The sequence below is a fragment of the Eufriesea mexicana genome, unplaced genomic scaffold (genome assembly GCF_001483705.2).
Source record: "Eufriesea mexicana isolate 0111107269 unplaced genomic scaffold, ASM148370v2 scaffold657, whole genome shotgun sequence".
Lineage (NCBI taxonomy): Eukaryota > Metazoa > Arthropoda > Insecta > Hymenoptera > Apidae > Eufriesea > Eufriesea mexicana.
Genome location: NW_016908821.1, coordinates 1,498,002 through 1,525,697, shown reverse-complemented (window position 1 = coordinate 1,525,697; position 27,696 = coordinate 1,498,002). Strand labels below are relative to the sequence as shown.

The window sequence follows — 27,696 nt, the reverse complement described above, 5'->3', positions numbered from 1 at the left end:
TTCAACGGCCCGCTATTCGGTACCCGAACCTGCAATCGGCCGCACCGCCACCCTCCACGCTATGCGGTTCTTTCCTCGAGGCTGCTTCGCGCGTTTGACGTCACGATGCCTACTTTTCGTGACACGACGTCGTTCGCGCGGGAACCAAGGGGAGTTATGTCGGGTATGCGTTTGAGTATGTGGTCGGGATGCTGTGCAGGGTCGCTTGCAGGATCCGTGTCACTTTGCGGCAGATTTAATGGCGGACAGGGGAGCCTTAGGGCGCGTGGGACGGATTAACACGTTGGTCTACGCTCGTTATGTGAGACGCGTCGTGTTCGCAGAGGGAGCTTTATTTTTCGTTGGTATATATATGGATCAACGCTTAATTAGCATAATTGAAGTCGCAGAAAATTATTTTCCTTCAGGTTTTTATAGTTTGGGTTGAATAATTTCGTAATGCTTTCGTATGACATTTTATACGTAGATAGTAATTGCAGTAGCTGTAGTGAGGGCGCTGGTGACTTATAGTGACGCCATGATGGTTAGTTGGCAGTTGTAACTATAAGTCTGAGTGAAAAATGTCGATTTCGCATGGACGACTTATTTGTTTGGAGAAACTGAGCATTTTAAAGCTAGGAATACTGATCTTTAGCCAGATACGTGTAAATTATGATGCAGGTAAAGGGAATATTGATAACGTTAATGGCAGATGTACGTTTTTAATAACTCCAAAGATCGGATATCTGGAACAAATTATTTTAACTGATGTGGTAGTCCTGATTTTGATCAGGATTTCATATTAAATCTGATATTTGATATTGTATTATAATATGTCGTGTTATGTTATTTATTCAAATATATCGAATAACAAAATATATTAAATAGACATTTCGTTTTTAACAGTATAAAATACCGAGTGAATCGCGAAATAGTCAGAAAATTATAGTGGTTTAATAAAATAGGTATCTTGAAACGACGAATATCGATGAAATGGATTGCCATCACAGTATAAGAGGATCTAACTCTTTGCCTTGTCATCATTTGTAGTAAAAGTCGTTTAATATTATACAGCAAGCAACCTGGCTCAGCTATAACGCTAAGAACAGTTTTAGCATAATGATTCTTCGAACTTTTCTTCCAAGTTTCATGATTCTTATGACTCTTAGAGTTTCCCCGCCTACTCAGAAGTGGAGTAATACAAACTTCCGAACGTTTGCCATATTTTTTAATTATGGAAATCCGGCTTAGACTACGAAATGATAGCACGTATCTTCATAGAACAGATCGTGGAAGTTTTTAAATCCTTATACCGTTAAACGTTTGTTCAGTAAGTCTCGTGTATCATACACAATGTAAATTATGACTGTCCCAAAGAATCCCAGTTACTGTAATCACAAAACAGGATGAATTTCATATGTAAAAATCTGAAAGTCGATATCTAGTTACTTTCTTAATTAAATTGGTTCCTAGGAACGGAAGCATGTTACTGTTGATATGTAACATGACGTTGGACATTATAGAGTGAGTTGCTCTTATTTTCAATATTTTAATCTTCTGAAACTTCTGAAGTTCAGTGAATATTCTAGAGAGAGAGTTCTAAATATTTTAGGACCTAGTTGATTTAGAAAAATGTAATATAAAGGTCATATGAAATTATTATATGTTTAATTAGTCTCTAATTAATCTCTGTGACATAGCTTGCTGATAGAAGATCAAAAGATTAGCCTTTCAATTCACCTATCAAATAAAGAGACCAAATTTTTGGCTCTGTTATATAGATATCTTCACATCTTCGTCGAAATACTGAAGATTTCAGCTAACAGCCACATTATAAATATCGTTCTATCTCTTTATTCTATTTCAATGGATCTTTTATCTCGCGTTAAGATCATTCTCGTCTATAGTTTGAAACTTCGTAGCCATCGCGATTCACGCTTTCAGAGCACTTTCATTCGTACTAACGCAAGATATGATGTCTATATTTCAAGGAGACGCTACTTTTCAAGCCCCGTCCATTTCCGTTTCAATTTCACACCCTTCTAGACCAGCTGATAATTTATTTCTCCTTTGTTTCCACATCGTGATCCGATTCATGGCAACTTTCTCCCTCGTCCATCCTCGATCGTTCCCAGTTAACGTCTGTTTTTCACCATCTCATAGTGCATTTCTGCTCAACGACCTGGCAGCTCTCTGACTTACCGACCGTTTTTATCCTTCGCTTAAATAACGTCCTCGCTAACGAGCTGCGATCCGTTTCTTCGCTAAAGAAACTTTCCTCTGATTGCTCTGCGAAATTAATTCCTGCCCATATTTACCAAGGAAATCACGTTGCCGCGATTATAGTTTACCCTTTTGTAGCCTTCCTCTGCTTATTAACGCGACAACCCTCTTTCATCCGTGTGCTTTCAATCGCGTTTTATGCTCGTCTCTGCCCTCGCCGACGTCCTCGGCAAGAATCCAGTATCGTCTCATTTGTCGTCAAATGCCAGCGGGAAGAGATCTAGATTCCTCGTGTTTTCATGGTTTCTCAAGGCAGTGTGTACACAGTGTGAATTCCAAGGACGCATTGAAAGAAACGATTTTGGAAGTCGGAAGCTCTGCTCGTCCCAAAGATGAATATAAACATGAAATTAATACGCGAAATGTGGTAATAATATTTAGAAAATATTTTAATAACAATATCTAGCAAATATCTATAACAATATCTAGCAAATATCTTCTAATAAATATTCTCGGATGTAAAATTCATTCGCAGATAGATTTAAATATCTAATAGTCACGTGCTTGCGCGTTATCTTTCTCGGAAAAATTAAAGATAATGATCTGGCCTTAATAAATTCGACCTCGAAGAGATTAACCAGGCGTTCTCGTCAAACTCCATTGCAGACAAAAAATGCTCACATCTGAAAAAGGAAGCACTTGCAGACCTACGTTTACACGATTTTTCTTCACGCTCCAGATGAGTAGAATACACCTCTAAAATTCGTGCTGCTACCTACTCCTGTTACACCTTGCACGAAAGAACAAATAAACTGAACGGTGAGACCTGAAAAAGAAGAACATGGTAAATCCATTCTTCTAGATCTACCAATTCTTCTGCTATTCGATGACTAGAAGGGAATACTTCGATGTGATACAGCCAAGAAGGGGAACAACCTATTATATCCAGAGATATAAACATTCCAACCCTGGAATATTAAAGTGAGCTTCTTTCCAGCTCATTTTTATTTGGCTCCTTTCAAGGGATGATAGCATCTTGTTGTTCGTACTTGGTAATTTTCTGGTGTCATCGTGAACGTGTGCAAGAGTCCAAAATGATTCCAGATTAAATGCTCAGTGCTAGGTCTCGTGACACAAGAGTGGCACATTTTAGGGAACCAAATGGAAATCTTGGTAAAGTTAATATCGCGTAAGAAGAGAGGAGATTGTCGAAGCAGGTGTTTAATATGCAAGCCAGCACCCAATTCTCCTACGTAGATCGTGCTACCTTGCAGCCAACTAGCCATTAGAGCCACGGGGATGAAATCGATTTAATGCCTCATCGAATGCTCTTTATCGATCCAATTTTTCTCATTCGCTTTAACAACTCGCAGCAAGCTTTCACCTTCATTAGCACATTTTATTCCTACCTTCCCCTATCTTCCCTGTTTCAACGTGCTATCACGTTCTCTGTTCTTTATTTCCTTTTTATAGCAGAGCAACGAATGCGACGATATATAGCATCACTATGGTAGAATCCCCGACAGGGTCTTAAGATTTCTAGGGAATTTATGAACAAATAAGATAGATCCAAAGGAAATAAAAAGGCAGGTTTAGTATAATACCACGGGGATTTGTCGAAAGTATCTTTAACTTCGAAAAGGCGGCACTAAAATAAAGGAAATACGATATATGCGATTTATCGTGGTATTCATTTTTCTCTTTTATTCTTGAATAAATGTCAGAATTTTCGAGGATACTGCGAAAACGACGAATTTCTTTATGTCTCTTACTATTGCAGTTTCACTTCTCGTACGTATTTTTTCGTAATTAATTGACACTTGTGTCCACATCGTTTCAGCATGTTGCGAAGGTTTTAGACAAAGGAAGAGACAACGTGGGTCTCGGGTGGATGTAAATATCTCCGGGACTTGCAGAATTTGTTAAGATATTTTCATTTCAGCGGACATAGTACCGAGCTAAAAACGCGAGGGTACAATTTCTGATTCAACAACGCCAATTCACCGACGTCGCAATTCCCTTTTGTTTCTGTGCGCGACACTGCTCCGGGCTTGGTCTTTCCGTCATTTGTCACAGTGAAAAATACGTCGAAAATAAAAAATAATTCCAATTTCTAACGGTAACGCAAATGGAAATTCCTGGAAATTTCTATATTCGACAGAATTGAAAAATTTCGCTTCGCCAGACTTTAAAGGAAAACTGAAGAAAAGGAATCACCCAAATTCATCAATTTTTCTACTGTGTCATTGACGTATTTAATTAAAAATAGTTCGACTAGCATCTCGTTTCGTCTTTAATTATTACGTATGAAATAAGAAAGAATTAAGAATAATTTTGAAATTCAAGTAAGACACTATACAGTGTATATAAGTATATAAATATATAAGTATAATAAGTATATAAGTATATAAGTTGGACCATTTTACAATATAAAAGGATAGTGTAGTCCACGAAGAAAAGGAAAATGGGAATGAATCTCAGAAATCCTAGAAATGATCGAATAATTTCAAGCTGAAAGTATGTAAAATCGAATTTACACGAAAAGGACGAGAAATCTGATGGAAGAAAATGGAAGAATTTATTGATAACACGTGTGCTATTGGTTTCTGCGTAAAGACAGGCTTAAGTGGATTCTAAAATACGCAAAAATAAAGATGATACGTGGAAACATATTTTTTGGAAAGTTACCAAACCAACACATCGATACATCGGCACACGCACCTAACCTTAAAATAAAATGTCCGATCGCCGCTGCGGTTCCTTTGTGTTCGCGGAATTAAACAGGCCATGACTAATTACCAGTGATTTTAACTGATTTTAACAATACTGATTCATCGTTCGAGGAACCTGACAGGGAGTGGTTCGACACTGTGTGACCTGTGTACCGTTTTAGTAATCAATTACATAAAATGGCGGACTTACGTAATAACGCGGACATTAATAATAGTCGTAGTGGTATTTTCGAGAATATCTCGCGCTGAAGAATTCCATAGTGATGCATCATAGAATAAGAATACGCTGTTTTATTTCCTTTTTAATTTTTAATTCGTTCATCTTTATTTCGAGATTGTTAGCTATTTATATCAACGAATTTTTATCGTCGTCCGCCATCTTGGAAGCAAGGTTATAGTAAATATATCGAAGAAAATTTTGTTCGGATATAAATTCAAAATTGTTACAGTAGATCTTGCTAAATTATATCAAAAATCTTTCATTTCGTAATGTTCGATGCTGTATTTTAAAGGTAGAATAAATTTTGTTTAATCGCAGGGCAAACGAAACTCGGGGCACGTTCTCAATACGCGTCACCGGAAATCACTAGGCGATTTATTTAAACGCGAAACCGCGAATTCGATAACGTATCGACGTGTCGATAATTCCACGTAAATATATTTTTCAGTGCCGGTAACAAATGCTCGTTTAATAGATACGTCGATGCTTCGAGAACGCGAATGATTATTAAACATTCGACGCCATTTAATCGCAACCTTTAAAGCAAGGTCATTGATCAAACGAAGCCGATTAATAAAGGACGTGTTGGATACTCCGCTGCGATCATACGAACGATAATTCCTCTAAAATTGGATATTTCAAGGTAACAAGTTAAAGGCTGATTCGAATGTGCGATGTAGCCATAGTTATACCCCATTCGGAAAATAGAATATATTTAAAGAAGATATACCATGAGATACCCGCGTTCTTTTGTATTCCGACTTTTCGTCAAGTATAAATAATCTCTAAAGGCAGGAAGTTTCATCCCTTGTTAGGGATAACGAAGGAATTCCCTATATTCGATAGAATTCAACCGACAAATGAAACTTTTACCACTGACATCTTTGTGAACGCGACAACTCCCAGAGAGGCACGAATGTAAATGGAATGATCAGAATGCTACTCAGATATAGTGATTTCCTGACTTGGCATTTACGTAAACGATTCAAATGAAGTTGTACTTGAAGCTAGTCTCGTACAAATAATATTTTGCGTTGTGAATAATATTCAATTCGTTTTTAAAATATTATTTCTGTTTCTTAAGTTAGTCATACGAGTATGTCTAAAATGGAGGATTTCAAAAGGTCGAAATTATGAATGGAGGCTGAGTGAAAGAATCGTCTTCCTCCAATAGAATATAAAAATTAAGGTTCCACATAGGAGATCTGGTTTTGATGTCTTGCAGTCCTTTAAAGTGGAAACTGATAAAATATTTCCCATTTTTCATCAAGTTCCATTAAATTTAACCGTGTTGAGACTCTCTAATCCTTTTTATAGATTAATTCAAGTATATTCAGAGTGGAGAACTTCAAAGGGATTGAGATTATGAATGGAAGCTAAATGAAAGAACCACCTTTTTTCTATCAAATACTGACACGAGGGACCAAATTATACAGACGGCGAAGAAGTAGTTTTCTACAGAAATTTATAACTGTGTCATGTATCTTTAAATCTTGCTTTATCCATGCATTAAAATATATTCGATGGATTAACTTCAAGAGGGTTGCAATTACAGTAAAGACTGCAATTTCAAAGATAAAGAAGAATGGAATTTCTTTTCTAACCAAATCAACGAACTCTTTAGCTCTAAAAACGTATCATAACCTCAATCTATCCGAGTTTTTCCAAGTATTGCTCTTTTCCTTGGCGCCACTCAGGTGTCATATTTATTTCTATTCTTCGTGAAACGTGACATTCGAAGATCATGAGCCAGTAATAAAACCGTCGTACATGTTCGAAATAGAATCGCGAAACAACGTTCAACTACGACGATTCACTGGCTGCTAGACAATTTAATTTAGTTAGAACCAGGCCATCCTGACTTGTAATTCCTCCCTTAATGATTCCTTCAATATTTCTTCGCTATTTTCCTCGTGTTTATCGTGACTTGCTTGACCGATGTAATAGAGCTGTAAAACACCATCAGACAAACGTGGAAAATGGAAACATTTCTCCACGCGTTTCATTTTGTTTCGTTTAATCAATCTTCGTTTGTTTTAGCGATCTGAGCGTCCATGTTATTTCCATGTCTTTCTTCGCGCGTTCTGCATTGCCCGATTTAGGGGTCCAGGATGTGAAATGATTAATGGTGTTTTGATTCCCTTTTGATTGCACGATGTGAGCCTGAAAGCACGATTTTCATTGTTATACTTTCGAGGATAGCGATCAAACAACGATGCTCTTAAGTAGATCGATGGTTTATCGGTCCATTAAACTCTTGGGCTATGCGATAAACATAGAAGCAGGAACACACTATGAAATTCCATATGGATATTCGTAAAGTTTAGTAAATGAATTCGAAATGAGTTCAGAGAATATTACAAAATTTTCTAGAACATAGTGCAAAGTTCTGTTGCACGAGCTACGAGTGACTAAATGGATATAGTACATGTTAATAATTAGTAATTAATAACAATTAAATTGATATAATGAAGATAATGTTACGTTTTTATTTCAGTGGAAGTGAATATTAATTCTACCAAAAGCAACTGCATGCCTTCAGCAACTACAGGAACAAGAAGTTGCTCCTTCCTGTGTGGAACGAATGCAGCTAAGATTGAAAATCAAACTTTATTATTAGTATTCCTAACATGAGGATCAAAAGATCTTCGCTGACATTTCAGAAACTAAGTCACTTACAAACATAGAAAGTAGTTGCGCAAAACGTTGACGATTAACAGAGCAGATCGGTATGACATAACCTCTAACTTACGCTCATTCCTTAAAAATTCTTAGAAAGTGTTTGCAAGAAAATAGCTATGCAAATTTTCCACAGACTTTATTTCTAATTTTAAATTATATTAACCTATAACAAAATTGAGATAAGAAATATCACAGCGGAAACATCCGGGAAAAATCTTGAATTAATCCGCAAAATGGCGCGGATCTTGATGGTGGCGCTGTAGTCGCGCAAGGTTTTAGAATCTCAACTTGGGGTTTCTTGATAAAAAGAAATCGATGTTTTGTGGGTTACATACTGGTCTGCCCCCTTAAAAGGTATTACAAGTCGACGAAGAACCAGTTAATCGACAAACTTAACAGCCGCGTTAGGGGTAGATTTACGATCTGTTCGCGGAATCATGCTCTTCTTGCAGCCCTGAGTGCGTCTCAAAAAACGATCACCCGTCGAGGATTTCGAAAACACGGGCGCCACGACTTCCCACGAACGTCACCCACGTCTCCTCTCTTCGCCTTATGTAACACGGTCGTCTTCGTCTCGAAATAGTATGCGTGGGCACAATTTCGTCGCGGCGAGGCAACGTTTTCTTCTTTCTGACGGCCATCGTCATGGATGGCCCCTTGTCGCGATTGCACACATTTTCCTTCTTTCTCATCCTCCACGTTTTCTCGTGTTGCGACAAACAGAGATACCGGATGAATAACACGTGCACAGGAAACAAACGGCGTCTACTAATGACCAGTGGCTGTTGGAGAAACGAGGTCGTGCATTATTAATTTCGAAATGCGGGGCGTATTTTCCAGGGGCACCGGGGTATCAAACGTTTTAGATATCCTCGATGAACTGGTTAAAGCGATGTATTCTTGAGAAAATTATTGTTTTTGTAGTCTTCGAGACTGCGATCTAGAAAGATTGAACGTAATGTACACGGGGTAGTTAGGTGGACCTAAAGGTGGACCCACAAACCTAACCACGATGGTGGAAGATCAACGAATGGATAAGGGAAGAGATATAGTCGATAAGCGAGTTAGGCAGTCATAGTTAGCTGAATAAATATCGAGGATTGGAGGGTGTAGTTGAGGATTGAATCGAGAGGGCTGTGTGGAAGACTGTGGTTTCATCGTACTCGTAGAAATATCTTGTATTTTCTCTAACAGAAAATGAGATTTGGAGTAAATGACGTAGAAGATAGGTATATCTTGTTTCTAGTACTTTTCTGGTACTTTTTCTAGTATTAAAAAGATTGTTCCTTATTTCGAAAATTTCGAAGATTGATAAGCTACGTTGTCCACATTCCCCATTTCGAGCTTTAAATTAAAAATGTCACGAGACTAATGGACACATAAAAATCAAAGCCATAGTGCTGTTCTTCGCAGCTGTAGGAGGGTAGGTTCTTGGTAAACGACCAGCTGCAGTCGATGCCACCAAAGATACCATCGAAGACATAGCATACTCGCGTCGCAAAAACGCTGTCCCAGTAGTTTCAACGGAAAACTGCATTGTTCGAGTTTCCCCGTTTATTTCTTCGTCGTGGTTTTATCGACATCGAGTTTCACTCGTGCATCAGCCAACGACCTAAAGACCCCGGAACTCGATTCTCTAAATATCTTTGAGCCAACGACTGTAAATCAATTTAATGGCACGAGAAACAACCGCATTTTCTGCGAATGCATCTTCGACGCAAGTCATGGAGAAAGAGGGTGAAAGGATAATCGTGGCTTTATCGAAAATCGTCCCGTTATGTAGGTCACAGGAGGCACATCAAAATTTACTCCCTACCTACGTAGAAAATGGGTGAAATAGCTCGTCGTGTTGATATACAACCCTGTTTATAAGTGTCACGACATTTACTGGTCTCATACGAAACTGGTAAATCGATTCGCATTATCGGAGAAACGATTAGACAGTTTGAATTTTGTATTCGTGTAAGACAGAAATTCGAAATATATGCCGAAGATTTGTGGAAATTATTGGCAACCGTTGCGGTTGAAATTCGAGGAGTAATTTACGAGTGAAATCGATGAAGAAAAATGGATAAATGTAACATAGATGCGTTGAAAAATAATACGTTAGTATCGAAATTTAAAAACTTAAAACGAAAGAAATTAAAATTAAGATGAAAATGTATTAAATTATACCCAATTTGATGTCAAAAGTTATTAATATGCATAGTAGTGTAAATCGTTTGATAAAGTTGTTTGACTCGAGACACCCGGTATATTTTGAGCCGACGGAGAGATCACATTGATCTAGAATTCAAGTAGAACATTCCTCTGTATTTACAAAGGTCTCATCTCTCATTGTTGAAATTCAATTAATATCCTCACAGTTCTAGGCTTCAATCTGCATATCAATCTGCATTATAAATTCTAAATACGCTTCTTCTCGTGAGAAAAGAGATTGCTCTAGCACGAGCAAGAAATTCGGAAGAATCTAATTTTTGTTTCAAATTAAAACGTAAAGTATACGTTAACAATATCAATAATCCTCTCGAATTTGATCCCCACTCGTAATTTGCATCCCATCGATTATGCTACGCTATTATACCACCCAAAATTAAATCTCTCTTAATTTATTATGTCGAAATAACTAAATCTATCCCTTCGTAATTTGCATTCCATCATCCGGTGTGTCATCTAATATCCAATCTAATAAAGCCTACCGATTTTATAATTTGCATCCCATCATTCCCTACGTCCTTAAAATCGTCGCTGACAGACAAACGCGAAAGAACAACTAAATAACCCTGCCGGATTGTATTTCGTGCTTATATAATTCATAACGCGATAATCCATCATCTTCTGCGTCATTTAAAATCGTATTAATCACGACGATGCAACGCGACGCGACGAAAACGAGAACCTATCGATGCCAACGATATCGGCCGTTCCTAAGGCGTCGTTTCCATGAGCGAATATTACGCGAAACGATTTTCCAATCATCGAAGAATCGCGCACAAAGGATGATCAAAATGTTTCACCTACTCCAGCGACCCTTTCCCGGGAAAATCAATTTCGTATCGGGGTCAAGTGCCGGCCTTTGAGCAGAAATCAACTGTTCACGCGTTGATCATTCCGATTATGCGCCGCCATCTTGGATCCGCGAGGTAGCCGCGCGTATTCTTTCGGTTCTTCCACTTGCGTGACTCTTGTTTTCCCGAACGTTCGTATGACGTTGCTCACACCCTAAAAATAAGCATCCCGCATGATCCTTTGGGAGTTTTTACGGAAACTCGAAAAATCGATGGAGATAGAGAATGAAGCGTGAACGACAGAGATACCAGGAAATTTTGTGGCTTCCCCAACGGATATCAGATTTCACGTTTTATGAGTCAAGATCAATTTGAGGTTAGAATGTCTCCCTCTGCGTGTTGTACAGTTTGCGAGACTTTTATTGGCAGAATAGAAATATTATCGAAATGTCAAGGAGTTCTTCCAATTTAATGTTCAAATTAACACCAATATTTTTGAGGTTAGCCATGTTCTGAGGTTAACAGAACAGCCATTATTTTGTGTAATATCGTAAAGTTATTCGATCGGTTTTTTAATTAGTATCCAAGTTAAATGTCTGAAGTTGTAAAATGTAAAATTGGGAAGAAAAGAGATGTAATCAGAAAGAATGTACTTTCGCCTCTATTTTCTCATAATTGAACAGTTTAAGGGAACTTTTTAAATTAGTTTCGTAGCTAATATCTAAAACAAATTTGCACAGCCTCGTAACGCAAAATTGCTGCAAGAAGAAATTTAATTATAAAGAAACTACGTTGTTTTTCCATAACTGAACGTTTCAAGACACGGTTCACGCTTCGTTTCGAAGTTCTACCAAAGTTTCCTCGCGAAATGCAATCTATCACCGACAACAACGGGGATCGAGTATCGATGCAACATCATTTGCAAATAAACTGAATTTGTTATTATTGAAAAATAATATTTTCGCGCGTGACTCGAGAGAGGTACGATAACAGATTCGAAAATCGAGATAAAAGACAAACAAACTCGATATCCCGAGGATGCGAATAAATAAATTAGGGTATCTCCCAGGTCTACCCGAGTGTGTGTCATAAAGCAAAGTTTTAAACGGCGTTTTCCTCGAATTTCCATTGTTTTCGCGAAAGAGGTATCAAGGTGTCATTCTGGATGATCTAATGACGAGAGTGTAGCTGCGTCATCTGCTCCAGTGACGTCAGTACTAGTAAAAATACTTGGGTTTCTCGGATGAAATGGAGAATTAGTTTTTCTCGATCATTGAAAGGCAATCTCTTGTGAGTTGCGCAACGTTGATTAAAAATGATATTTTTCGTTCCACGGGAAACAAACAATCGGCTTAATTTCTTGTTCACCGATTTATACAAGCATACGTTCGCTTACAAATTCAATTTCTTCTTTTCTTTTCTTTCAGCCAATAGAGAGAGAGAGAGAAAGAGCTTGAGGATCGATGCAACACGTTGAATTTGCTTTTGTAAATTAGGTAAATTAGTTTTAATTTGAAACACTATGCTTGATACCTCTTATAAATATTTTTTGAAAATTTGGAAAATTAAAACTGTACGGATACGGTATACTTTTTGAGGTTATAAAATTTATAAGCCACCTTTTCATGAGATTGCTCGATAATCTCTTTTTTCTCGGGGAAAGTAAAATTAAAAGAAAATATTGCACGGTAACCCAACAGAAAGAAAAAAGTATTTCTCGATCGATTAATTTTAAGTACAAAGAATGTAAAATTGTAATTAAAAAGGAATCAATTACAATATTTATTACTCGAGTAATTATTGCTGTGGAAATTATATAAAAATAATAAATTTATGAAAATGTTAAATTATTTAGAAAGTTTTAGATCGTCTTTAAATAACTTAATCTTGAAAAATTTGACTTCTTTTCTTTTTAGAAAAAGAGCAAGTTAAATGAAACAAAAATATCTGGAACGAAATCTATTTCAAGTTAGCATTCGAGTTAGACGAAACAGCTTCTATAAATTTTGTGTAACACAAATAAAATAGAATTTACAGTATTTCGATAGAGTGACTCACCTATAGTGGTGTAAATGGTACCGCAATAGAAAACAGCGTTCCAGAAAGTCCATACTTTTTTTCCACGATCCGTCACCCCGCGTTTGTAGAATTCGTACAAATGTTCCTCGTAATCCATCATTTCGCCACTCGCATATCCGTGCCAATAATCCGAATTCGTCATCAATGCGTCGTCGTCGCACAACTTCCTGATCTTGAATATTGTCTTGTTTCTGTAACATTTTAAACATCGATTGACAAAAATTCTCGACGAATGATCGCACTTTTTCATTTCATCTTCTCGATTTAGGGGCACAAGAAGTAGTACATAATAGCACATAAACGAGGTATTAGACACTGATCTCTTAGGGACTTTGCACTTAGACAGATGGTAAGTATAAAGTTCAAAGTTTTTAATAGACCCGCGAAAGCAAGTCTAATCATTAAAGTATAAGAAAGTCGCAGTCATGATAATTCCTTTTCTGTTAATCTATTATTGAAACATATTCCACTCGATGAAAGGGATACAATTTACGATATTTACGCTCAAGTTGTTAATAACGCAAATCGAGAAAGGTAGAACGTGTCCCATTGGAAACTAGGGACTTTTGCAATTCAGAGAAGACGCAAGAAACGTGTTTGTGATCTGGATGGTTTCGCGAGATTTGTGATTAGTCGTTCCCTTTCCTTTTTTACTCCCTTCTTCCTGCTCGTTAACGAGAAAAAACTACAGAGCAATCGAATCACCGATATTTTTTCGCGTGTTGATTCGTTCCTGATTCGCGTAAATAGCTCGAACGTCCTGAATTATTGGAGGGAATGGAGAAATGAAATGACAGACGTAGCCAAGAGACTGGGTTCTGTCTAGACTAAAGGTCGTCAGTAGTTCTGTCACTGGATCCTTTTAATCTCGACCCTAATAAATGTCCTCGGTAACATAAAATACTGGAAAGTTAGCCAGTTGAGTAATTTCATTATAAAGCAAATCACTCTGCTTTCTAGTAACATTGATCACAAAATTAAACGTTCATCAACACTTATATAACGAAAATTTCTATCTCACTTTGTACTGAAAAATATTATTACAAGCTTAACTCCCATAGAATTTAAACGAACAGAGTTTGCTAAGTAAATTATCCGAATAAGAACAGGATTAAAATAATCCTCCAACAAGGTTACAATATTCCCCACGCAATACTTGAATTATTACAATTAGAAAATCTCGTATTTACAAATTCACCCTTTTGAATTATTCAATAAACGACCTTCTGACTATTTTAAACAGCGAATTAATACCAATCCTGAGCAACATTTAAGCAATACCTTGAAACGTTTCTTCGTTTATTTTTAACCCTTTTCTCAACTACGTTTCCTTCAATTAACAGTATACACCCTTAATCAGAGTTCGCATTTATGCTCACGCAAGATTACCGATCGCTCGTACGAAAATGGAGAAGATATATGAAAATTATGGTTACACCGATGGCCGAGGCTGGCACTTTGGACCGCCGACACGTGCTTTCGTTCTTTATATCGGATCGGTCACGCTACCGACAAATTTTTCTACGAATAAAACAGAGGTCAGACGCAAATCCTGTCAGAGCTAAACCTGACCTTCGTTCTAAGGTCAATCGATTCCTTGCCGCGAAAGTATGGTGGAAAAATCGATTCGGAGCAGGCGAAATCGTTGATAAGTGGAATAAGTCAAGGAAAGCGTAGTCGTCGTTATGAATTCCAATTTTCTGCCTCACAATGGGGCGAAGAGATATATGTTCCAAGGGAATGTCTTCCACTTCGTGGTATGATCATTGACGAAATCGTTCCAATAGCACTGCGAATGAGCAAAAGAAATAATAACTCGGTATGATCAAAGTCTTGCAATTAAGTCATAGCTCGTAGAAATTTATTACTTCGAATTACCTTTTTAATACACTTGCCCGTTGTTACGATGACGTAATAGAGTTTCACGAATAATTTAGCTGGAATATAAGGATAGAATTAATGTCGAGAAGAGAGTGACTTTATTGAATCACGAGTACCTAATGTTTCTGCAGGTTTACTTCTTTGTGCTTAAAAGTCCCCGAGGCACTTTCTAATTGAATGATGAAATTAATAACTTTGGAGATAAACCTTGAGGCATTTGAAATGCAAAATTGCTAAATGAGAATGTATAAGGATAATTATCTGTGATTAAATATTTCAGTGTAAATATTTAATGGGTTAATAATTTTAATTATTGAAATTAATAATTCCAGTGATAGTATTTAAGAGGATGGAATATCTTAGAATAAATTAAGATTTATTTTGTTGATAAATACCATGATCGAGTACCAAACTATATTCCCTTTTGCCAATAGGTTGTAATCACATTTGTGCCATTACAATGGGACCGTGGAAGTCTGGGTAAAACATGTGAGACATATTTAGCTGCAGTCACTACCATCTACTTTTCCTTGTGAGAAAATAGCTGCGAATGGTTGAATATTGTTTGTACATGGCCAAATTCGAAATTGTGAAGAGAAATAAAGTATCGAGGATGAAGGAGACATTACGAGATACTTACAAGAAATAGGAACCATTTGTAACAAAACGTAAAGGCAGTTTCCAAGTGATGAACACTGTACCATTAATCACTCGAATATCTTCGAAGAATATTTTCTTACAATTTCAAAAAAATGAAGGATACAGAGACTGCATACTGTGTCAATGTAAAATCTTATCGCGATAATTTAAAACACGCTTGCGTGATAGAAAGCTTTAGCATCATCAGATTAGGATTCAGGTACAGTTAACGATTCAAACGTACACAACATTACCATAAACGTGCTAGTTTTTATTCCCATCAGTTGAAATAAACGAGAATTGTTTAACTCGATATTGCCTTGCGTAAATTAATTAAGCAATAGTTTGTTGAACCTAGTACGTTGCGCTAAAAATTTCTGTAATTAATCAAATAGCAACATTACTATCACAATTCTTTACTAATTACTACAATTATAATTATTATTTATAGAAAGTATAACTCAAGTAATAATGACACTATAGTTAAGTTAAGTAATACAAAAATGTTGCCTTGTCATAAAGAAATGTGTAAATACCTAAAAATTATTCAGCTATGGTTAATATCTTTCCTAATAGAATGTCATAAAGACTATTTAATTCTTGATTCGTCGAATCATGTAACCCACTTAATCCTGATGTTGTAAATTATTAAAACAAATAGAATTTAGCTCGCATGAACGAAGATACTGAACTACAACAAAATATTATGAGGTTCGTGTTTGTTTTAATACACGTTCGATCGTCCCACATTTTCCTGCTGTTGTTGCCGATCTTGTGTTTCCCGATGAAACCGATATAATGTATCCACGCTCCTGTCGTCGCGTTTGTGCTTATTCTTTAAGCTCGCTTTCCTTGGAACGAAGGTTAAAACATCAATGCATGTCTATAGAATGTAGATTATATAAATATTACGCTTCTGTAAGTTGAAAGGATAAACTAACAATCCTCGCCCATGTGAAACAGAACTGCCGATGGACTATTACGAACATGAAACTTCGAATTGGTTCTACTAAAAATGATAAATTCGCAATCGTTACTTTATATCTGGATAAACATAGAATTACCATTTTGTGCGGGAAAGGAAAACAAATGGGGAAAGAAAAATACTTCTCTTCCGTTTCCTTTCATTCCTTACAAAATATTAAACATGCATTTCTTCTTAGATCCATCCGCATTCTTAAAGAAATTCTCTTAAACGTGTATCATATTTCGATTTAAAGTTATTACCAATAGCTCAGGAATTTTCAGAAATTATTATATATTATTAAACTTCGTGCAAATGCGATGAAAAAGATCGGTATAATTTTAACTTAAAATGTTAAAAGTAATTCTAAATTGTGTATTTAAAGTAAATATTGGCCATCAGCTCTATAAGAAATGCGGACGTATTGAAGAATTAATTCAGGAAGCTTATCACCCACCTTTCCCTTCGAATACTGCTATGCACTATGTCTTCGTTGGTTCCCTCGATCGTGACGAATATCATCGCGCCTCCGATACTGTACAAAAGCACGATAACAAATAAGAAAATGTGTGTGAACCATCGTTTGCTCCAGGAACTGACCTATGCAGAAATTCGTAATACCGATATCAGTGCGAACCATTACAACACAGAGCTAGAAAACACACACGAAATTGTTTTACGCGGACCTTCTCGTAAAGCCAAAACGCGCTCTTCTCTCCGACGCTCAGCCCAGATTTGGTCAGATCCTTGATACCCTTGAATTGGCTAAAGACAAACTCACTGGCCTTGTTCGAGTAAATCACCTGCGGTTGACCGGAAACCGGTGTCATCGGTATAGGTGTCTGCCCGTACGGGGTTGGGACGTACGCCATACCGGTCTGCGGATAATATTGCCCTGGTAACGGAAGCTGAATCTTTAACCTCGGGGGTGGCCCTTTCTGGGTATCCGGTGAACTCGACATCTTTACAACACGCTTTCTCCCTTATCCCGATTAAAAAAGAAAATAAACGTTTGTGGTTTATGATAACCGTAACACGAATTAGTTTGGATTACAAACTAATTTGAAGTATTCTTTATCAAGAGATTGTTCTCTTGGAATCAGCTAGAACTATCACAATAGGTCATCACTTTTGTGCTTCCGTTATTTCTGTGAGTGGGTATGTTTCTTGGTGTCTTGTTTCACGCTATAATTCGACTTTTACTTTATCTTAAGTGGATACGTTGGATGTTGACTAGATATCAAACTGGATACATGTGTTTCAAACAGCATTAGGAGTAGAGATTCTTCGGCCGGATCGATTTTCCTCTATGTGTTCAATATTATTGGATTCGAGAACACGCGTGTAAATAAATGACGATTTGAGACAAGCAGTTGGCAAATCTTGATCAAAATTCCACACAGAATTTACCAAGAAAACCAGATCGTCGAGCAATCAGTTGCGCTTCATAAATTTATGACCGGGCATATTCCAAGATGCTCGAATCCTTCTCTGTAACGACTCTTAATCTATCATAGAACTGCCGTGTGTCAGATAATCTGAACGCAAGCACTATTGGCTGGTATGCTGTTAAATCGAACCACGACTCCTTCAAATCGTAGGGTAATTCAGAGATCTGTCACTGCTGCGAATCTATTTTCAATGCAGAATACGAATTCTTCTGAATCGTGACTTCGAACACACTCCTTGGGAAGTATACAACGAATATTCACTCAAAGATTTTCCCTTTCTATATGAACATCTTTAAAAAGAAGCTAGAAGATGGATGATTGATATTCGTGATTGGAAAGAATTCACGAGCACGTGTACATAATACTCATTGATCTTGACCGTGTTTCTATCTTCCGATTTCGAACTTTGTAACTCCGTTGATTTCCAATTTCGTGGTTACCTAAAATTATTCGGACGACATACCACAGGTCGACGACCCCCGTTGCATCTTAGCAATAAATAGATCGACTGTCCGCGAATGTGTCGACGAATTTAGGCAGCAGGTATTCGAATAGTTTCTACACCTCGCCTAGGAATTAATTTATTGAATATATATCGTATGTATGCACTTCAGATGTAAATAGATTGAAAAATGTCTAAAAATTATAACGATGTTGAAGAACAAAATCAGTCGAAGGATTCAGGAGAAACGTCGCAAGCAGAAAATTAAAACCAAAGTTCCGTTCGCAAAATCTCTAGTGTAGGAATCGTATATGTTCAATTTGTTGGGTGATGTACCACCGACAAATAAATAAGCGCGGCTTTTTCACTTAACGATGCAACACGATGCTCTCCAGAGAATTTCTTTTCTTCCTCTCTCTTTCCTATGCGTGGAGTTTTTTAAGATCGATGCGTAGTTTACCACCTCGTGAAGTTCAGCCTTTTTAAGCCTTTTCGGAATTAAATCACGTCGTTCCCTTAACTTTTCTTTAATCAGTCACTCTTCTAATTAAGCCATTAAATGACTATTATATTAGGATTTCGCTAGAATTTTCAAGAACTCGCGATAAAATTATGCACAAGAAATTTTAACAAACAAGATACTGAAAAATAGTTTCTCCGTTTAGGATTAAAAAGATTAGAACAGTCGAATCAAAATATAACGTTGACTCAAAGAAATTCACACGCTATTATTGTTTGATAAATCCAATAGCTGTCTCTTTCCACTTCTCTCTAGTTCGATACTCTTCGATAAGAAGAATCCCTTTGTCCACTCCCCAATTGGTCTTATTCCATCGTTTCTCTCTGATCGAAGGAACCACGAGACTCGTTCGTTATTTGACTCTGATTGGGAACACGATCACATCACTCGTGTCCTCTGATATCTTGGTACGCGTCATTTGTATCAAGGATGGCTGATCCTTTGTTCAGGACGATTGCGATTATCCCTCCTCCTAGGGACGATTGGAACAAAGTTAGGAAGCTCACGACTCATCGATACTGCGCCCAGCGCTAATACAATTTACATGACGCGGTTCAATTTGTAATTTCAAAATATTCCATCTTGAACAAGACTGTACCGGAAACTTCACGTGTGAGACAAATTCTTCGTGATTTTCCCACGTTATCACGACTTCTCGTCAAGTGTTAATTTCCTAAAATTTGGTTATTTTCTAAATCCGATTTTTCTCATTGAGAAACAGTTTTCTGAAGCTCAACCAATCGTAACAATCGAATTGTAACGATCACTGTTCGCGTACACTAAATGTCTCTTTGAACAATTATCCTCGTTTGTGTCAGGAGCAGAGAAAACTCGGGGGTTGTATCGTACGTGCCTCTCGAATACCTCTGGCAACGGCGTCGCGACGCCAACTGACTGAACGAAACTGGTGTCGGGCGTCAGGGCGTTTTGAAACAGGCGCTACGATTTACAGGGCCGTAGTGGCCACTTAAAAATTTATCAAGCTTATGTAATTCAAATTATACGGTGTAACAATTTGCAAGAATCCTAAAAGATAAGGTACAATCATTATTCATAGAATAATAATATTAAAGAATAACTTAATGTCGAAGGTGTTAAGAAATTAACCAGATAAATTTTGCTCGATGTTTCGAAATATTATAATGAATTTTATTTTTTAATATTATATTCCATTTTAATTATACTTTTAAAGTCTAAGTTTTAAAAATATTTGATCCATATAAAAAAGTTTCATTTTCTAATTTCAAATTGTGGTTTAGATATAAGAATCTATGTTATCTAGCTAATTTCTCATCACTAAATTTTTATATATAAATGTGCGCAGTAAAATCAAGAAACAATACCCATCAGTACTTATTTCTGCGTAAATAGCATGTGAACAATTTTAGAAATGATCTCGAACATCAAATGAACATTGATGCTTCGTTTTGCCATAGAAAAAAAAGCATCCTTTCTTACTCCAGAAACCGGAACTTCTCTTTACTGAAAGCAAAATGTTCCATACAGAGCGATCTTAAAGTGGGTCACCTATATCGATTACGCGCGTACGAGGGAACTTTTAAAATTACATCAAATAAACGCTCGAAACAAGAACCCATACTCAACCTGAAAACGTATATCAAATCAGAATCGTTCATGTCCAATCTGTTTCAAGCTGAACTCTATTGTTAATAAAGTTGAATGATAATGGCATGCGAATTTCTCAATATCCTGCGACACTGGTAACAGACTCCACCAGTCCAATCTCCATTACGCTCTCGTATATGTAAACAGACTGTAAGAATACCAAGAAAATGGTCAGTACATTTGCCAATGAACACAATTTCACGGATATGTGTTACGATATCGGTCCAAATTTGAGACAAACGTTTACCGTTCGATATTTTGAGCAAACAAGACTGAAGGACAATTTTAAATATGAAGTGCAACTGCACCGGCATACTTTGTTTGTGCAACTTTTGATGTAGGCTTGACCGGGATATCATTGACATTAAAGCAAAAGGGTTGCTTTCTGAATCACACGAAACCATTTCAAAAGAACGAGCAAACCACAACTACAAGCCAGCGACGATGTCGGCTATATTTAGAGGCGGAAAAAATACATTGAAATGAAAATGATGTTTTGAGAAAACCATTGGGAAGAAGAGTATAAGTTTCCGGGTCGGGAATAGTTTTCTGTTGTATCTTGATAATTATTTGTTGCTAAGTTCACATTAATTTTGTTAAAACTTAAGCGTAGCGTTATCTAATTCACTATTCGATTATTCTCCAAGTATTTAAGGATTATAAAAAGAAAAACTCCACCGCCATTTTTATAAGTACCTAGAAATATTCAATTTTTAATAAAGTTAATTGGATTAGAAGAGTTTCATTAATAATTGAAAAATTTTTATTTTTACTGTAAAATTGTAAAATTGGTATGTGAAATAGAATTTCATTTTTTAAAATATTAACAATTTAAAATTTATTGTAAGAATTTGTGCCGCATACTAATAAATGCGCTGAGTACATAAATCGCGATGTTACAAATCTAGCTATATGTGTAGTTATCGTACTTACTTATGACTTCATAATCGTTTACCTCTTTGTGAAAAATTAACAGTCTTCATACGTGATGTTCGGCGTGAAAAAATTGCGTAAAATTTCTTCGATGCATAAATGTTTATCTGAGAATATTTGATTAAACATAATTTTTCAGCATTAATAGCATTAATGATATTAAAATTCAGTAACAGAAAATATCTTAATGTTAAACACCCATATAATTAAAACAATATTTATTTGGAAATTGACTTAAAACGATTATTTTCTTTTTCAATGTTGGATTAGTTATAAAAAATTTATGATATATAAATCAGAAAAGTAATGGAAACTTGCCAAATACATATAGTGATATTTTGGAAGCACTTCTTGGTATAAATTTATCGTGTTTCCGTGAACAGGCTGGAGACTGGAAGTCATTAATAGATATCAGGAAGCTTATTTCAAGTTGAAAACCAGTGACCATTTTCGTTGATAATATACGAGTGATTATATTGTGCAGATAGAAACTTCAAACACGCGTGTCGGATTCGGAAATTCAGTCGCTCCATCTTACGTCGAATCGTTCAATTACTCATGAATGTAAACTCTGAAGCTAGATTTCCACGTCAACTACATTCTTTATTGATATAAAATCACTTTTATATTTATATTGATATTATATATTTTCGTGTATTAAATTAAAAGTGCAATTACTTAATATCTTTGTATTATTCATTACTCTTAGTATTCTAATACATAATTTTATTTTAAAATAATACGTTTTCTCTTAAAAAATAATAGGCGATAAAATGTAATTTTAAATAATAAGAATAGAAAATAACTAAAAAGCTTAAAAATATTTCTATAAATTTTATTTAAGCAAGTTAATCTCATAAGAAAAGATAAATAATAGTTTCTAAGTTTTGCACGTAAATAATATAGTGACCAATGAGAATCAGCGACAGTAGGTCATGGACCAATGAGATCGCGCGGTGTAACGGGTATTAGCGTCTCTGGAGCGTCACCAGGAGCTGACCTTGGCGGCGCTTGGCTGCATTCACGGAAGGCGCCCGAAAACGCTTCGGAAAAAGGCATCGGGGGCAGCGCGCGTTCGTGTCGCCCATTGTTATCCTCGTCGCGTGTAATGGCTACCGTAGAGTTTGTTGACGGTGCTCGGTCTGCTTGTTCGCGCATCGGCCTATCCTGAGCCACGGTACGCGGCGACGTGGCCCAATCTGACGAAAATAAAATCGAGAAGAGCTCTACGTCGAGGTACCGCCAATTTTATGCAACCGAGAAACCCGCGCTTCGTATACCAGTCGCCGCAGCCGCCACCGCGCTTGGACGACATGATCTGCGCGGGTCAACGCTGCTCGTTGACAAGCGTGTAACTCAAAACTGATTTCGCGGCATCCACAAGGGGCAAGATTGCAGCGGCGTTGTGTTTAGTGTTAATTTTAGCGGGATCTAACGTAGTAAGGAGGTGTATCAAAGCTCTAAATCGATCGCCATTGATTTTCCGCCGCGACCACGGCCCTACCGACACGAGGAACTTGTTCTCGGATGTTGTATAGGACGAAATACTTAAATCAGTTATTAAGCTATTACGATCATCAGGAATAGTGTGACCAGCTGCGCGGCATTCCGCGCCGCAGTCATGGCAACTAGAAGATCATCCGTTTGGCACTCAGACATGTAACCCGCGGCGCCCCTGTAGACTATCACATGTGAGTATCGTATGTCGCGGTTATACTTTGAGCTTTGATTTCTTGCCATATTCTATCAAGCTTTCTTTTGATCTATGTATGAAAGCTTTACTTTTGTACCTTGGTGTGGGTTTGTTTAAAGAAGAATGTTTCATACCTATCTAGACATATCAGGATCTGTTTTGTTTCTGTTTAATGAATGCCTACTGATTGTGCAGGGTCAAAGGCAACACATCAATGGCCCTAGAATCAAATGGCAACAACGTGGTGTGGTTGAACACAACCCGTCCTGATCAAATACAACAGGTATGCAGCTTGTATACCAGCACGACGTAAAAAAGGAACGAGTTTTCTCCATTGGTATTTATTAGCTTCTCATTGATGCTTAATACGCATAACGTATACCAGTGTGTGTAGCACGTTGATTGAAACAAAGCATTATAGAATGTCACTGTTTCTAAAGCAATACTGTAGGCCCTGTAATATCTAACAACATTTACCATTTAACAGAGCCAACCAATCGAGCAGCCAGTGAAGTGTTCCATGTTTACTCAAACCGAGCAAACCAATAGTTTTACTCAGACGGAGCAGAGCAATTCAAGCTACGGCGATCAGCGACAGGTTATTAATTGTGTAAATATTAACAGAGATAGGTTTTTCTATTTAATAAAAAAGAATTAATTCTTGTGTTATATGTTATGATATATTTTATTAAATAAGTTTGCTACTTCAAATTATTCTGTTGTATGCATTTTCAGTTAGTAATATTGTATTTCCCTATCTCTGCATTTAATACATTAAATTTAACAATGTAATGAATTGTCATTTTATGTTAATTTGCAGCAGCAAGCAGCTATGTTTGACCCACAACAAATACAGCAGCAGCAAGCTGCTCAAGGTCAACAATCGCAGCAGCAACAATCTCAGCAGATGTATGTTACAACAGACAAGAAAGAGGATAAATCCCAGCAGCAATCAGCAACTGCGGACTTCCCTTTCTATTACAATGTCAACATGCTCCAAAAGGTTCAAACAAACGCGGTGAGCACAATCGGTGCGATCACAACTGACGACAAGGGTTGTTATCGTTTTGATGTGCAACCTGTCGGTTATAACACATTATTGAATCAGATGAGTATTGCGGCTGCTACCAATGCGACCTTCAAATGTGACATTTGTGGTTTGGTCTTTGGGCACATGAGTTTGCTGAATCATCACAAACGGATTCATAATACAACACCTAGTAATCTTCAGCAACAGTCACAACAAGTTGTTGTACAAACACCCACAACAGTTACTGTTGCAACTACACCAGAAAGACCATATACCTGTGATGTGTGTGGAGCTTGTTTTGCATTACCAGGAGAATTAAAAAGTCATAAGACAAATATGCATCAAAAACCAAAGGTGCAAATATGTGAAGATTGTGGCAGTGAGGACCCCTGTGAACATCATCCTACTAAAATTAAAAAGAGTATGTTTCATAATTTTTTACTTTATGTAATAACACTTTTTATTGTAGCATATAATAATGATACATATATTTCTATTCTTTAACACATATGGAGATTTTAAATATTCATTTTAATTTATAGCATATCTTAATACTTTCTAAATAAATATTTGAAATATAATTGTATTTTTATAGCTATCAAACCTGGTCATCATCCTGTGAAACGAAGGGGTGTTACCAGTGTTACTAAGTGTCATAAATGTAATGGCACAGGAATAATTTTCATTGGTAAGTAGTTGTCACTGTCATGCTTCATGCTGATCGAAGAAAAATGTTTGCTATAAAATATTACAGCTTGTATTTAAAGTAAAGTAAAGTTTAAGATAATATGTATTAACAAGTATACAAATTCTAAGAGAAAACATTTTTCTTCTTAAACCATAATCATCTTTCCTGTACTACTATCATTTCATTACTGTCATGATCGTACATCGGGTGGTGTATGGTAGGTAAACACGACGAAAAACTAGATTCTGGAATCAGTTCCCTCGCGAAGTGTGGCGGCTGCAAGGCAACAGGCCGCATCATCATAGGAAGTAAGTCGGAAAAATTACAGCAAAAAAAAATAAGGGATTTATAGTATATTTTAGAATCATCCATTGATGATTGGGTGACATCACTTAAATTTTTCAATAAATTAAAATTTAAAAAATACTTATATCTTATATATTACCTGAGAAAAAATTAAATACCGTAATAAAGCCTTTTCATAAAAATATTTAGGATAAGTCATCATTATTTGTTTTGCCTATTTCCTGAATTTATGGCAGAAAAATAAATATTTAATACTGCAAAAATTTAGTACCATAAGCTTTTTTTATTATTTATAGTACCATTATTTTATTTGCATGCATTTGTTGTAGATAGACAGAAATCTTCAGCATTTGCTGATTTTTAAATTATTAAAAAATTTGAATTTGTTGCATCAATTTTGTTTTCTTTTTGGTAGCATTGTCAATATTTACATTTAAGAATCATTGCACGGAATAAAATCTCCCCTAAGGGACAGTTTTATAAATTTGATTCACTAATCTTTAGCATTGTTAAACCAGAAAAATTATTTTAGATTTCAGTTCATATAGTTCATTAATTCTTTCTTTATTTCAAAACATAGGCCATAAGAAGCTCATTTTAATATTTTGAATATACTTGATCATTCTATGATATGCAAATCATCAGATTTAAAACATCTGACGCCATACTTCATTTCTTATTTTCTGCACTAACTTCCATAACCCGCATGTTCAGATTTATTATATAATATTGTTCCATTTAGTCAAAAGCATTAGTTTTGCATCATAAAATAATTTATTGGTGCTATAACCTAGTATTTCTTTTATCTATATTGAAATTCTCTTTTGGATGTATCAGGAAAGAGTATATTTTTCAAAGAACCATACACAATCCAGTGTCTCGAATTCTTCAAAGCATTTAATCAATCATCTTAAAGCGTATCTTTTTGTAGAACTGGCCCTTTGAGGAAAACTAAGAATTCGGATGTTTCTTTATTTACAGGCGGTAAACAGAACAGTCAAAATCAGGCAGAGAAGCCATTTCATTGTAATGTTTGTGATGGAACATTCTCCAGATATTCGTCACTTTGGTCACATAAGAGACTTCATTCTGGGGATAAACCTTTCAAGTGTGAAGTTTGTGGCTTAGCTTTTGCAAAAGGTGAATAGAGTAGTTTCATGCAAATTAAGGTAACTTGTTGAAGAAAGACACAATGTACACTCACAATATTCACTTTTAAATTTATAGCTGCATATCTAAAAAATCATGGACGAGTGCATACTGGTGAAAAACCGTTTAAATGTAGTGTTTGTGGTATGCAGTTCTCGCAAAGTCCTCATTTAAAGAATCACGAGAGAATTCATTCTGGTGAACGTCCTTATCAGTGTGAAGTGTGTGAAAAAACATTCGCCAGACATTCGACCCTTTGGAATCACAGAAGAATTCATACCGGTGAAAAACCTTATAGATGTAATATATGTGGTTCGGCCTTTAATCAAGCTACACATTTGAAAAATCACGCGAAAGTTCATACTGGTGAAAAGCCACACAGGTAATGTTTAGAATATACTTGTATTACTTTATTATACATTTTTAATTCAATTATTTTTTAATTACTATCGTTTGTTCTATAGATGTGATATATGTGAGATTGGATTTTCCGATCGCTTTGCATTAAAACGTCATCGTGCAATTCATGAAAAGTACGGTCAAACTGCCCGAAATCAAAATGCAAATAATCCAAGTAACGCACAGCAAGCGAATGCGAGTAATCAGCAGCAACAGCAACAGCAGCAGCAGCAGCCCCAGCAAGCACAGCAAGGTCAACAGGTTGTCGTAGTGAATGCCACGACTCCTGTTACCGTGAGTCAAGGTCAAGGGCAAGCGGTAATGCTCGAAGAAGTCTACAAGTGTCAGGTGACCTTCCCAGAGCCTAAATGATTCAGCTAGAGAATACCTTTCAGGAGCTGGTAAAGGGGTTAATTTTTTAACCTTTTTAAACAAAAAAAAATACTAATTAACATTGAGAATGCGATATACGTATGTGCGAACGTATACAAAAAAAAAAAATGTAAAGGGAAACGTGGACAACATTCAGCAAGAGGCAAGTTTCCAGAGTGGCTGGCAGCACGCTTTCTGTGCAGATTCTGTGGGAGGATTATTTGGTGACAGTCGGGTATATCTTAAATAAAAAAACAAATGAAAAAAGGGTATCATTAAAAGAGCAAAAAAAAAGAAAGACTCAGCGATGGTTTGCGCGAGTGAGTAATTTTCATAGAACGTGACTCGGAAGAGTACGGCTCGTAAAAAATCGGAACACTCTCCCGACCACTGTAGTAGTGAAGAAAAATCTTTTGTGAATGAATAACGAAACGATATTAAAAGAAAAAATGAAGTAACGAAAGAAGAAATATTAATAAATCTACTTTATATTTTCTCACTTGAGATAGACGCATTACTTAGAGACATTACATCGGATCAAATCACAAAATTTGAACTCGTTGGTTCTAACAATATTGCAGTTATTTCCTTCCGTTAATTTGCGAATAATCGATTGCAAATTAATTTTTGTTTCTTTGTCTTGTATTTTAAGGGGTCGTATCTCTCACCCTCAACAAAAT

General features: G+C 36.4%; 2 protein-coding genes across 5 annotated transcripts; one reads left to right on the top strand and one right to left on the bottom strand.

Annotated features, from left to right (window-relative positions):
* Window positions 1–16,167: 16,167 nt before the first annotated feature.
* Window positions 16,168–18,945, bottom strand: LOC108546270 (uncharacterized). Its single transcript, XM_017898259.1, has 3 exons — window positions 17,094–18,945; window positions 16,865–17,007; window positions 16,168–16,294 (listed from the first exon to the last, which is right to left on the bottom strand). Exons 1-3 carry the CDS (start codon window positions 17,367–17,369, stop codon window positions 16,168–16,170), a joined length of 546 nt encoding a protein of 181 aa, XP_017753748.1. The 5' UTR covers window positions 17,370–18,945.
* A 3,479-nt stretch (window positions 18,946–22,424) lies between these two features.
* On the top strand, window positions 22,425–27,398 carry LOC108546283 (zinc finger protein 2 homolog). 4 transcript variants are annotated; one of them, XM_017898286.1, is made up of 8 exons: window positions 22,425–23,070; window positions 23,268–23,355; window positions 23,560–23,670; window positions 23,896–24,523; window positions 24,698–24,790; window positions 26,078–26,236; window positions 26,324–26,627; window positions 26,710–27,398. In XM_017898286.1, coding segments are annotated over exons 1-8 (1,692 nt in total). In that variant the 5' UTR covers window positions 22,425–23,068; the 3' UTR covers window positions 27,017–27,398. The 4 variants fall into 4 exon arrangements, with proteins under 4 accessions (XP_017753775.1, XP_017753774.1, XP_017753773.1 ...); XM_017898285.1 differs by having other exon boundaries at window positions 23,893–24,523; XM_017898284.1 differs by having other exon boundaries at window positions 23,560–23,682; window positions 23,893–24,523.
* Window positions 27,399–27,696: the final 298 nt, after the last annotated feature.